At 42.5% G+C, this 14235-nt stretch overlaps 2 protein-coding genes across 3 annotated transcripts in view; one reads left to right on the forward strand and one right to left on the reverse strand.

Moving 5' to 3' along the window:
- The window catches only part of LOC106747021 (RING finger protein 157), a 4478-nt gene extending 2204 nt beyond the window's left edge, over positions 1-2274 (forward strand). Inside the window, exons 7-9 of one of the 2 annotated variants that reach the window (XM_014624256.1) lie at positions 382-542; positions 639-909; positions 1232-2274. In XM_014624256.1, coding sequence (XP_014479742.1) covers positions 382-542; positions 639-909; positions 1232-1411 — 612 coding nt within the window. In that variant the 3' untranslated portion in view covers positions 1412-2274. The remainder of the gene's footprint in view (positions 1-381; positions 543-638; positions 910-1231) is intronic. The other variant, XM_014624257.1, reaches the window with a different exon arrangement.
- Positions 2272-4117, reverse strand: LOC106747022 (60S ribosomal protein L10). Its single transcript, XM_014624258.1, has 4 exons — positions 4040-4117; positions 3847-3875; positions 3232-3537; positions 2272-2653 (listed from the first exon to the last, which is right to left on the reverse strand). Exons 2-4 carry the CDS (start codon positions 3867-3869, stop codon positions 2323-2325), a joined length of 660 nt encoding a protein of 219 aa, XP_014479744.1. The 5' UTR covers positions 3870-3875; positions 4040-4117; the 3' UTR covers positions 2272-2322.
- Between the last annotated feature and the right edge of the window lie 10118 nt (positions 4118-14235).

The following is a 14235-nucleotide window of genomic DNA, read 5'->3' on the forward strand; positions in this document are numbered from 1 at the left end:
TATATATATATATAACATAATTATTTATACATGTTATTTATAATTTTGAAGGTTCGGGAGAACCGGTTTTTCCCCCCTTTTTTTCGCAGATCTCTTCGGTTTTTGCCCCGAGGGTGGGGAAATTCGTTTAGAAAAATTTACGCGGGTTCGTCGGTCAAAGCCTGACCACCTTTACTTTCTTCCGATAAAGAAGATCAGGAACCGAAGAAATCAGCGCGAGGATGGGGGAAAACCGGTTTTCCCGCGCCTTCGGGAACTATATAACACCGGCAGTTGCATCAGCGGAAACTGTTAAACCGGTTCTACTCACGTAAACGTGGATTATACGGCGGTTACAAAATCGGTGTTCGGCTGCTGTTAATTTACCGGTCGCATTCACAGGGAGGCTGCGAGAACATCCCATCGGGCTACGAAGCGGTGTCGCTGATAGAAGCTCTAAATGGGCCTTACACACCACGGACCGCCATCATCGCCCCGGAATCCCCGGACACGCCTGACACAGATACAGCGAGTGCCATTCAAGCCGCCGAAACCTTAAATCGGTACGTGCGACCCGGGTCGACGTGTGGGATAGCTTTGTGGCTCCCGGTTTACACACATCAATGCGGTGCGTCTGAAGGAACGTGTGTCTCTTACAGCTCGGCTGAACGTACGCCAGTTTCAAAACACATATCCGCGAAAGAAGCCGACATATCGGCCAGATCCAGCAGCGGCACCGCTTGCCCGACCCCCGAATTCCAAATGTCCGTGCTGTTGGCGAGGGACGAGCACTCGGGGTCGCAAAAGGAGCTGCACAACAGATCGCCGGCGTTGCGAAGCAAATCGGTACATTCGCGCGACAAATCTAGTTTAAGAGCGCGCGACACAATGAGATTGGTCAACGAGGAGAAACCAGCTTCTTCATACGAAGTACGCTTACCTATACAGAGAGAAATTCGAGCGGCTTTCCGCACGTGTGTGAGGCCCCGGTTGCACGAACAGTTTTCGATTTCGTACAGTTTGCTGAGATCGACTCGACGATTCTGTAATAATAATGATGACACGTGATCTCGTAGACGGTAGCAAACTTCTCACTGATCCAAGTTGATCTCGGGACGACGTTGCCTGCAAACTGGCCCTAACTCGCGCGTGACGCTGAATTTAAATGAAATTACATTTACCCGCTTACATCGCGTCGATTGTATACTTTGTAATTAAGCTGTGTCTTACACTCGTCGGGTATGCGTTTAAGGGCCAAGGACAGGACGAAGATAGCGAGGCGGAGAGGCTGTCGCCGCTGTTGGACGCAGCGACGAGCACCGAGGCGTCGGATGTACATTCTCATAGAATACGCGACATCGACATGGACGACGAGATTCAGAACACGGAGAACCTGAACGACGCGGAGATCGACGTGTGCCACTCGCATTAGGGGATATAGTCGAGAATACGTATTTTTACATATATATATATATATAGTATATATATATATATATATCATTGTTAAGTTTCGTATCGTTTAAATGATCTTTTATCTTTCGTGTAAATCGCGTGAGTGAATATCGTGTTATTTATTGGAGAGCTCTAGACTGCTCGCTGCGGCTGTAATTTCGTGAAATTTGCAAGCGAAGAATCTTGAAATGTGTGATATGTAAAACCAAATTCTTCCGATACACGTTGCGAAAATGTGTGACGAATCGCGACTTTTGACTTCTCTTTCTCTCTTTCGACGTAATCCATTGCGGTTGCAGCGACTGGCCGAGAATCTCAACACAGAGATATTTTCTATTCTGTACATTTACTATTGTAAAAAAGTAGAAATTACGGAGAAATTATATTTGTTACAATTTCTTATGCTTTAATTAACCGTTAGAATTGAGAGCAATATGTATGTATGTGTACTTGTCAAATTGTAAAGACTGGGACAGTACTTGTAAAGGGCAACGTGTTACGGTACAGCATTTTTTAGGCGGTAAAATTTATGTATGGAATTAATCTACGTGAGAGCATTAACATTAGATAATAAAAGTGCTTCCATTTTACTCGATGCCTCTTAATTTTCGTTCTCGCGGAAGGCAGTCAGACGTGAGACTTAAAACGGTACGCGAGAAAATTCGACGGGACAATATCACCGGAGTGTATCGTGCACCGCGTCGATCAGACGAAGCAATTTCTCAAAGTGCCGAGGAATCACTACTGTAATAACGACTCAAAGTTGCGTGCAGTAGCGAAAAGTGAGTCTGAAAACGGTGCTTCAGTTCAAGGTTTCTTAGGAAATAAAAAGTGTTCCACTTCTTTACAATTATTTTATTCAACCCCGTGCTCAGAATGTTCTGTACCTATTTAGGCTGTAGCAAGTGCCTTCCTGAATTTTTTCCACTCTTCGAGCGGTCCGTGTTCGGGCAAATACTTGACATTACAGCCATCTGGGGCAAGACGGCCTGCGGTCTTCAACGCCTCGTACTCAGCACGATCGTACTTCGTGAAGCCCCACTTCTTCGATACGTAGATCTTCTGGCGACCGGGGAACTTGAACTTGGCACGTCGCAGAGCTTCGATGACGGCCGCCTTATGACGATCGGAGGACCGAACGCTCATGATCGGCTGACCGATGTGTACCCTAGCTACGGTACCCTGAGGCTTGCCGAAAGCACCTCTCATTCCAGTCTGGAGCCTGTGAAAAGAAATCATTCAAAATTACATAAATTTATCGAAGAAAACGCACGTCCGACTGCAAAGCAAATCAAGGATGCAATCCGCTTGGTGTTAAAATGTCTCCAATTGTTTAAAATGCAGTCTATTTGCATTTGTAACGTAATAAGTAACGAAGTACTAATAAAGTCCGTTTTACAGTAACGTAAACACAGTTGTAAGTGATTGTAGTGTCGTGCACTTTCGTTGCAGCAAGATGCAATTATAAGCTATTACTACCAGTTGTGAAGTGTATTGTGAATGACGGTTGAATTTCATCTTTCACAACTACGACAGCTTAGACGTAAGAGCCAACCAATTAGAGTGCTGCTAAGGAAATGAGCGTGATGATAACTGCATTCCATTTAGTTGTCGTACGACGTATCTTCGCTCCATTGTAGATTAATTTGTTGCACAACGTTCGCTACTATTACTACTTCTACAACCCTACGTTTTCGCTATTATAGAGCGGTCTTAATATCGCACGTGCTACAGAACATTTCAAAGTATGAGGCAAACTACATCCTAGATTCACGAGCTTGTATCTGATCGGATTCATACCTATCAGCTCCAGCACACGATAACATCTTGTTGATACGGATGACATGGAAGGGATGCAGTCTCATACGAATGTGGAACTGATCCTTGCCGGCATTCTTCACCATGTATTTATTGGCACAGATACGGCCAGCTTCCAGAGCTTCCGAACTTAGCTGTTCGTATTCATCCGACACCAAGTGCACACACAATGGAAAGTCCTCGACAGATGCTTTCTTTTTGCCAAGATCGAAAATACGGATCTTCGGGTCGGGAACACCACGACAAAACCTCGATTTTGGATACGGCTTATTCTTGCAGTACCGATAACTATAATGAGAAGTGATTAAAGTATGTAGTATATTCGTATGAATTTCTATGCTGGATTTCTAGGCTATATTTTTACATCAAGCTATTGTATATGATATATTTCACAATATAACGCAACCGTGTTCTAACATGTGTACAAAGCACACTGCTCATGGAGAAATCTATATACAATTTGAGCACATCAACTAGAAGGTAACTACTCATTTATGTAAGATATATAAAACGTCATATAAAAATGACAAAACATGTTGTGAAAGTTGCTGGCGTAAGTTGCAAGTTATTAGAAAGATTATAAGCGTCATTACGTACCACCTCGCTGGTCGGCGCCCCATTTTAACCTATAAATTAAAATTTGTATTAATACAATGAAATTCGTACCAAATGTTGGAATTACGTTAATCGACGAACACAGAGTAAATTCAGCAAATGTAATATGTAAGCAATGATTTCATATATATTGAGATGTTAGGAGATTACACGGATAATAAGACGCACAACTTACCGAAGTTAAGTGGAGCCAAATGAGAAGAGGAAGTCCCAATAGAATGAACGTGTCTGTAGATGACGATGAGAGAGAAGTTAGCTACCAACCAGGATAAACAGGGTCATCAATCGTTGGCTGCAAAAATCTCATATCTAGGCTGAGCGTTTCATTCAGACATACTGATTGGCCATCGAATAGGGAATTCCTAGGATTCTTGAAGAAAAATTCCGGAGGAAACGCAGCACAAATGTGGGAAATTCCCTAGACATAACAATCTATACAACATTCGAGCAATCTTTGCCCCAGAGAAAGTTTCCAAGGTTTCCAAAAATTCCCTAAGAACCAATCGACATAGATACATTATTGTTTTAAACTGTTCGACAAACGTTACGTTTACGAATGCAGACTTTTCAGGAATGTTTGGACTGTTTTAAAAAGAATCCGGAAGATTTAATCTGTAAATTTACAACGACTGATGAAACTTCGGTCCATCATCATATTCCAAAAACAAAACAATAGTCAGAACAATGGATGTATAGTGGTTCTCCACCTCCAAGGAAGATAAGGTCAACTTTGTCTGCAAGAAAATATATGGTTTCGATTTTATGAGGTATTATAAGAGAATTTTATGCGGTATTATTGTTTAACATTTTAAAGAACTGTCAAATGTAACGTAATCTTCATGTAATAACTAATTCCGCTCTCCTCTATGACTCAGCGACAAATCAGCAGAACATTAATCAACAGTAGAACAGCATTAATTTTTGATGAATTTTTTCTTTTCCGGTAAGAAAAAAACAAAGAAAGAGAAAGAGAAAGAATTTTCCTCGTTTTCTCGATGAGAGAGAGAGAGAGAGAGAGAGTGGACATACGAATAGAAATATTAGCCACTCCGTCTCTTAACCAACTCCCCGGGGAATTTAACGGCGTAATGCTAAACGCTACATCTATGAATATGAATTAGCGTCTCGCCGAGGGGGTTGGTTGCGAACCATTTACCGCTTCCGTCAGCTTAGCGGAGCGCGCCAGTGATTATCAACCCTCCCTTATATTTAGATTTATACAAGAAAGCCGGAAAACAACACGCAAGAAACAGATTGTAACAAAAAGTCAAACTTGCATATTAAATGCTTGTCAAACGTTTTGGAAATGTACGTACGTTAAACGCATTAATTAAATCCGCGTTCCAAATCTCTCAAGGCGTCCGCCAGGTTTGAAATTGAGGAAATGATAGCTGTCTCAAAATATAAGCAGAAACGATATACCGTAATATAAATGTTTATCCGAGATCAATGCAAAAATCAGGCCGCTATATTTAGCGGTAAATACGGAGCGTAAGCAAGCAGATCGAAAGCAGTGATCGCAACGATTAACATTTGATCCCGGCAGCACGAGGTAGCACAATTAATTTCACCGATGGCAGGTCGGTCAGACACCGACTTAAGTGTATTTGTGCGGCGCGGCCGGAGTCACGAATGCGCCCTTACTTTAATGATCGGCCGCGGCAACCCCCCGTGACGTAACTCTTGTCGCGAAAGTGGTGACTCGAGAGAGCTGTCATATTTTGACGTCCGCAGCGGGCGTCGGCGAAAAGAGAGAAAGGGTGCGAGCGAAGGAGAGGAGGAGGAGAGAGGACGAAAGAAAAAGATTATTTTTCGAGGGGGGTTGAATCCGCAGTCGCGGAGAATCGCGAAAGAGAAGCTAACAAGGGGAGAGCTCTTAATGCTTTCCTGACAAATTTACGCAAGCTCTCTCTCTCTCTCTCTCTCTCTCCGCAATGGTATCACTCGTCTCATCGCCACGAGCATCTCGTTGCGCTTAATTTATTTAATAATCCGCGTTTCTCTTAATCCGGGAAGATCTTCCGTATTAAGCGCTGTCTGAATATAATTGTGCGAAAGAGGATGTAATTTAAATACGTAAATAAAAGCGCCCACGCATAATCTTTGGATTCTTTCGAGTAAACAGGCTTGGTTTTTTATGATATGTTACGAAAATAGTTGTAAATATACTCTTTTAATTTAAGGGAATTCCTTTTAAGCGTAATAGTATCGCCTAAAATTTATCTGCCCTTCCTTTCGTCGTGATTTAATTTATAGAAATAAGAGAATTATTTTGGATAATAATGCTGATGATGATAATAATGATAACAACAACAACATAGATAATATATTTAATATAGATAGTTATTTCTTTATTGAATAAAGTAAAGGATATAAAGTAATAATATTAAAATTGCACAAAAAAAGGAATATTAAAAGCTAATGAAAACAAGAATTAGACGATGACTTAGAAAAATGAATAATTCTGAATTGGAAGTGAAGAACAAATAAGTACACGAAGCAAGAAAAACGATAATATTGTGACACTCCTTAATTTGAAATTAAAAGGCGCGACAAAGCGTCTGTTATCTGCGCAATTACTCAAAAGCCGAGTAAATGAAAATTAAATATACATCATCCGCGGCACATGTGAAACGCGATGCGAAGTGAACACACGTCAAAACGTCCTCACAAGCGCCCCATCAGAGTGCACGCCGCTTTTAACTCCGAGATTCGACCAGGGACGAAATTTGAGCACCGAATTAGGCGTGCCGTCAAAAGTCACTCGGGCGATTGTCATGATCGCGCGAGCGGTACGTGCGAACGATAATAATCGACGGACAGCCGTTGGGGTGTGTTTTGATTTCAACCACCACGGTCGCCGGCTATCGTAACGTGCGCAGAGCAGACATAGCCAGCTATTCACGCAACTAGACAGAGAAAGATAGATAAATAGATGGATGGACAGACAGAGAGAGAGAGAGAGAGAAGCGTTATTCACAAGGTACAAGAAGGAAGAGAGAGCGAGATCAATCCCACCGACCCTCTCGACGTTCGAGTCTCACAAATTGACGTCCGCAGACACGAGGCCTGTTCGTCCAATGCCAAACGAGAGTGACGAGCGTTGCGAATCCACGACTCGCTTAACATTTCCATTGTGATCGCCGTTCCCGTGGTTCGAGAGGCGGAAAGAACGGGGGACGCGCCGGGGTGGGGAAACGCATCACGCGCTCGCGCGCGGAAGCAACGCGACGCCGTTGAGGATTATAATAATTGCGAATTAACGTCGGGTAATCGGCCGGCGAAGTACGGCCAGCGATCGACACTGCGTTAAACGAGGAAGGGGGAGAAGGAGCGCTTGATCCTCGGACGTTGTACGGGTTTTCTGTTATCGAAGAGAAGGAGATTTAATTAACTCGCTATAATTCATATTTATAATTAAATTAATTGATGATCTTAAGTACAGTTGATAAATTTATTATCTAAAAAATATATTATCCTTTCTGGAATATTCCTCTGTCGTCACTCTTTCGTTCGTGACAGATTAATTCGATTGGGTAATTACCATTAACTAATTTCTGGTCGTCTAAATGTATTGAGCGTTATAATAATACACACGAAATGTCACGTGAATATTTACGGTAATCTAGTAATACGGTGCGGAAAAGTTGATTAATCGATTAAATAAACAAAGAACAGACGTGATCGATTTCAATCAACCTGTAATCTGTACGAGGGAGGCGGAGGAGGAGCAAAGAGATGAAAGATGCGTAATGGAGAAACATGCAGCTCAGCATTGGCGCCGACTGGACTTTTCTCGACTTCCGTTAAGCTGGCAACCCCCAACATCAACCCTAACTATTTAATATCTCGGCGACGAGTAAAGCTACGTTTTGATAGGGGTCGCACGAAAATTAGTTATTTTGTCTCCAGGTCGAATCCTGCCTACAGGTTCAATCTCATATATTTGTTGGCTCTACGGATCGTCGGTCGGATCGTTATTAACGATGAAAATTTCCTTCAAAATTTTATGCATCATTGCAGATTAACGCCATGTACATATTTAGTCCTTGCCGGCATTAAAGTCTCAAAACGGCCAGTTCTAATTTCATTGGGCAAATGAACGCTTTGCGTACTATTATACCTTATCAATGTCTATCAATCTTTTTTTTTTCTTTTGTTCCTTCCAATGTGTGGTTTCTTCACGGACGGACGGGGATGTAAACGCGATTCTTCGCACCCCTATCGCTGCGCCAATGATACTCCCGATACAAAGATGAATGTCTCGATAGTAACAATGAATAATACTCGACGGGCGATGGTTAAACGCAGGAGCGGATCGGATCGGGGCCGCCTACGAGGAGGTGGAGAAGGCCCGGGACGCATGGGCAAACCACCCGTAAAATCCGAAAGGGAGCCGGCGCGGCGAGGAGGGGTAGGAGTGGCGCGCGGCGTGCGGGGGCCGTTCGGGTGACTCTGTGACGCGATTATGCTAACGAAGTTGTTCCATTGTAGCGCTGTTTACAGCGACGCGCGCATTAAGGCTGCGGGAACAATAGGGCGGCCGCTATGGTGAATCCTCGGAAACCGGGACGCGCCACGACGAGAGAGAGAGAGAGAGAGAGAGAGTTATCTCGCTAACGAACGAACCGGCTTCGCTGTCCTGATCGTCGTCTTTAGCGAGAGAGGATAAATAAAATCCGTTCTTCTTAGCCTCAGCGTTGTCGAGGAAGAGAACGACTTCGCACCTCCACCTCGTGATTATTTTAATTTTTTGAACATCCGGTACGTTCACCGCGCCTCATACCTCCACTCATGCTCCAATAATACTCCGCCTTCGTCCGAGTTTTTGCGTTTCCCAGTTTTAATCAACTTGGGATCCACGCGCTTCGCCAAGTTATTTTAACAACGCGTCTCGGAAATATAACATCCTCGTATTCTGCGAGGAACATTGCCGGTATATACGTGTTCACGCTTCGAAAATGGAGGAAGCTGAAAAGAGCAGCATGAAGCGGATAGAGGGTGGTTAAAACAAACAGGTGTGCCGCGCAAAATTCCCCGGGGAGTCTGAAAAATATTAAACGTAAAATACAATACGCGATATTCCCGTCTCTCCCTCCCGTCGCCGCTCTGAGGCGTTACGAGAGGTGTGTGCGCGCGTTCCTGCACGAATCCGCGAGATAAGGGGGCATTTTAACGGCATCAAAATTCTCGGCGGGATACGCAGATAGAGAGAGAGAGAGAGGTCCCGGGAAATCGTCGAAATTCTATGCGCTGCGAGAAGGGGGCCCGACTCCGCCGCGTCTGGTTACCCCCTACCGGGGCGCCACTTGACTCGTATTTAACTTTCAAATATATTTTATGCCTTTTGCATCTCAATACTCCCGTGTATTCTCCGCGGAATCCGTCGACCCACCCTCTCCCTCCGCCTCCCCGCCGTCCTTTTCGCTTAGATTCGGCTGCGCGCTTTACACGTACACCGAATTATACCGAACGCGCGCGCGCGCGCACGCTATCATCGAAATATCAACCCAAAATCGCAAACAATGCACAATTTATCGTCTCGCATATCATTGCAAACAATGCACAATTTGTCGTTTCGCAGATTTAGCGATAGAAGAGCGAAGAATAAGATTTTTCCTTAACAATGTTTTCCCTTCTCAGTATATTTACACACACACATTGAGAAGAGGATTTCTTCAAAGTTAATAAATTTTATTGCATCTAAACAAATTTCGTCATTGGCATGCTCCAAAGAAAGTAATGTTTCGATTAATATGTAATAAGATTGTTAGACTTTCCAATGAAAATATGTATTTTTATTATGTATATCTTAAATAAAAAATTGGAAATGAAAGATAATTTTCTTATAAAGAAATGATTTGTTTCATTTAACATATTTGTTGTAACTAAATAATATTTTATTTGGTTAAAAGATATTATTTTAAATAAAATAGCGTTTTTTCTGTTAAATAATAGAGTTTTCTTGAATGATACAATAAAATTTTTACTCAAACCAATCATATTTCGTACAAATATATGTTTCCATGGAAAAAATTTTAGTAAAATAAATATAAATACTAAATCTGAAGAAATCTTTTTTTCTGCGTACACACTAGTAATTTTATCGATAAATTCGTCGTTATTAATATAACATAGCGTCAAGTTTTATGATAATCTCGCGACGAATTATTGTTTATGCTGATAGAAGATTTAAATTAAGACGATTCGAATTATAAACGCCAAGAATTGTTTCCTCAGTTTTGAGTCTCAAACATTTGTAAATTATTTATTTCGAGGGATTATTTATTATTTATCTCGAGGGATCTATCTTCAGAGTAAAAACACTGCATGGAAGATGTAATACGTGACATATACAGTTTACAGGGAGGAAAAACGATAGATGGAAATACAAGCGCCGCAAAGATAGCCACTGTAAATGGGTTAAAGAGCTTTTCCGGCAAACGGCGGGAAAAATAGACAGTGACTGCGACGTCGTCGTTTTCGTCGTCGTCGTCGTCGCTGTCGTCGCGACGACTCGACACCGCGGGTAATTCATACTCGAACGAACCCGGCATTTATGTGTCCATCGAAGCGCGACGACATTTCGACAGGATTATTTGTAGGATCTGGCCGCATCGTCGACACTTCCAGCGGATCCTTTGTGCTCGGATACGCTTTCAACGATCGAGGGAGGGAGATGCGGAGTGGTAATTTTACGACTTCCCGATTTATACAGATCGCCATCTATCCGTTAAAGACTGTTTTCCCGTTTCCAGCGGTATAATTGTTTCAGGGAAAGGCTGCGCGGTATTCCGTGCGCGTCTATTTATTGTGTACGGATAGTGCATTTTGAAAATCGGGTTTTATCGTCGCGCGAGACATAACGCATATTTTGTAACAGGTCAGATATAGATAGACAGCAATATAAATACATTCTATATTAGATTAAATACATAGAGAAAATGATCAGTTGAATTAACGTGACAATGAACAAACCAAACGCTTCTTGTCGAAGAGAATCGAATTTCTGGTTCTCAAAAACCGAATTATGCGAATTACGCGTTAATTCAATCAATCAATCAATCAATCAATCCTTTTTTCTCCGTGCGGCACTATGATTGAGTGTAGCATTATGATTGAGAAATATTATTACGGATATACACATATATATATCTAATATAAATTTTCCGTGCTGAGAATACATATGAAATTTGAATTTTAATTCCGAATCTTTACGGAAGAAATTTTTTGATACATTCTGCGTCCTTGATAATTCGCGTCCAAGATTAAAAAAAAAATGCTACTCTTACTTGTAAAATTGTGAAGAAATTACATTAATTTTATAAAAGCCTTATGAGATTTACGCGTGGAAATTTAAAAAAAGAAAAGTTTTCTCACGGACGTAACGCATCGTGTGCGATTCACGACGGAGGAGCAAATTAAGAAAAATTCCGGCGGTCTGACAAGAACCGAAATTTTTCGATTTCCGCCCTTTGAACTTCCACTCACTATAATAGAGTTTTAAATACGGAAGTGTCACGGATCACAGATCGCGTCGTCCACTTACACCCTCGCTTATTCGACGACACGAGCACTGAGTGGGCGGATAACGATATTTTTCTCCTCCGAGGACGAATGGAACGTCGGCGGAGCTGGTGCGTGTGTGGCTGTCGGTGTACTTCAAAGAGAAACACATTCGGATGCACCGTGTGGGCCGAGACTGGACTGCTTCAAGGATAGACTTCTTACCAGATAATCTCCCTCTCTTTCTTTCTTTATCTCTCCCACACTCCACTCCCTCGCCACCTTCACGTACAGGATGTTTCACGTGAATCATCGTCTAAAGAAAAAGATTCGACACGTTTGTGTCAAACCAATATACATTTTTGGACTTACCACCACGTAATCTTTATATTCGCGAAAACATTAATTGCCCGTAATATTTTCGCGAATATTTCCGAAGTTTCTTTTTTTCCATTCTTGAAAGTTCGAAATATACTAGATAAATCGAACTATTCTCAATATTCTCAATATTCCGAGAGAAATGGGAATGGGGGGGGGGGCTGAATTGGACAGCTGCATATTTTCGTCGTACATATGCTCTTTCGTGATTCGAGTTATTCTCTTCTCCCAATCGATCCGCACGAATTCGACCGTGTCCGGGCGTGGAGTCAATGAAGAGTCAAAAATGCAGATCGTTTCTTGTGAAAGATTCTGTACGTACACACTCCGGCGAGAGGGTGCGTGGGAGCGCGTACGTGTGCGCGTATGCGGCAACACGTATGCGATGCGGCGTTGGGAGGTGGAGGGCGCGGAGATGGCAGGAACGCGTAGATGGCATTCTTCTAATTTGTCGGCGGTACTTTGTCGGCTAATCAATCGGCTACCTGATTACCATGCGTCGCGGACGGTAACCGCTGTCGCCGCGAGTGTCGTTTCTCGCGCGCGCGCGCGCGTCCGAGCGTAGTCGACTGCTTGCGCGCGTGCTGCCCCTTTGTGTCTCGAAGCGACGCTTGTGCTTTATATAATGTGCGATCTAAAGTTACAGTGGTCCATCCGCGGAGAGAATCGCGTCGAGTCAAGATTTACTTCGGCAAATTCGCGGAATTACAAAGTGACGCGCGCACAGAGATTCGCGCATGCAGATCGAAGGCGCGCGGATTTGTGAAGCGGATCGTGTCGCGATTTTTCTGTATATTTCTGTATCTGTATTTTACAAGTCTGACGCGAAAGTACCGAAATAGAGACCACCGGCTAAAAAAAAAATGACAATGAAGTCGTACTTTATCTTAAGTTTCGAACAGTCATGTCTCAAGGAAAATACCGACGGATACGTTGACGTGACAAATGGACCACGTGCGTGAGGCCGCCGTATTTTTATCAAAATACTTGTGCTCTTCCTCGTTGAGCGTGATATTGTAACGATAGTTCGGGCGACAGGTCGAATTGAATCACGAATTTTATCGTCGAAGCGAGATATGAAAAGAGGTCGCTTATTGATATATGTAAAAAAAGAAATGAATTTAATTGGAACCGCGTGTAATTTTAAAGGCTCGGAAAAATCGGGGCTTTCAATTTTTCAGTAGTTTCCTCGGTTTCTTTCCGCGAATGTATAGAAAAAATGAGATGATAATCCGAATTTCTTGATTTTTCCTACGAATTTTTTCAGTTTCTTTCCGAGAAAAATTGAAGAAAGCGGTTTTTTTACAACTATGGAACCATGACAATAAACAGTCCGTACAGAAAAAAGTACAAGAATACAAAAACATTATTAGTATATCATTGTGTGGAAAATTATTATTCTTCGATAATATGCCAGTAATTCCTTCGTATTCTTATAATTTTTTTCATATGGAAATCAAACGTGTTTCGATCGAACGAAGAATTTCTGATTATAATAACCAAATTTAATCCACGAGAACTAGAAATTTTGTTTCCTTCGACCAAAACGCGTTTGGTTGTTCATTGTCAGATAAATTTAATCAAACTCATTTTTCAGTGAGTTATTCACACTTTCCGAGTTAGAAGATGTTCTTACCATTTCATTATGTTGTCTTCGTTCGACTGTCCGCTGGTGCAGCTTGCAACTGAAAAACCTATCGAAGGAAGGAGTGAAAGACGGAGAGGTTAAAAGTCTCAGTGTAAATACGGTTTGGATCTACGTTGTCTCGTGCGTTTCGTCAGCGTGTCGGACATGTTAATCACCTTATTCCCTTAATACGACAAAAGGATAAGCGGCGGCGAACGGCGACGTCTTTAAATCACCGGAGGCGGTCCCGTAGTTGAGACGCTAAACGGCGTATGCCTAAATCAAGTTAATCGTACGGGGCGCGACTAAACGGATGCTATCTTGAGACACGCCGCGTAAAGAAGTACGAGTATCCCCGACGTGAAATGGGACGCGCTTGCAATTACGCGTGAAATGAACGCGGCGATGCATGCGGCCGTCGTGCGTGCGTGCCTGCGTGCGTGCGTGCTTGTTTGCTCGCTCGCTTGCTTGCTTGCTTGCGTGCTTGCGTGCGGGTGCATACACGCGTCGTTTCCGCGTGAAAACTCGCGGATGTCGAAATCGCTCGAGCGATACTCAATTCGTCGTTTTGCGCCGAAGTTACGGTGTAACAATAAACTCGCAACCGAACGACGATGAGTGAAATTTCTTCTGCGAAATCGTTCATTGGTAGCGATATTTTAAAGAACCGTCTGAAGAATAGCGTGACTATAAAATAAATACAATTATAAGAAGAATAAAGGAAGAGAGGAGAGGGGAAAAATGTATTCACATTAAATTAAAGAATAATTAATAGATTTCTCTTCTGCGTCGTTTTAAATTGTTCAACGTAAAACGAAATATACGTCAGAAATAAACATTTTCCTGAAAGAAGATGTCAA

Source organism: Dinoponera quadriceps, unplaced genomic scaffold, assembly GCF_001313825.1.
Source record: "Dinoponera quadriceps isolate SergipeBrazil2010 unplaced genomic scaffold, ASM131382v1 scaffold2088, whole genome shotgun sequence".
Lineage (NCBI taxonomy): Eukaryota > Metazoa > Arthropoda > Insecta > Hymenoptera > Formicidae > Dinoponera > Dinoponera quadriceps.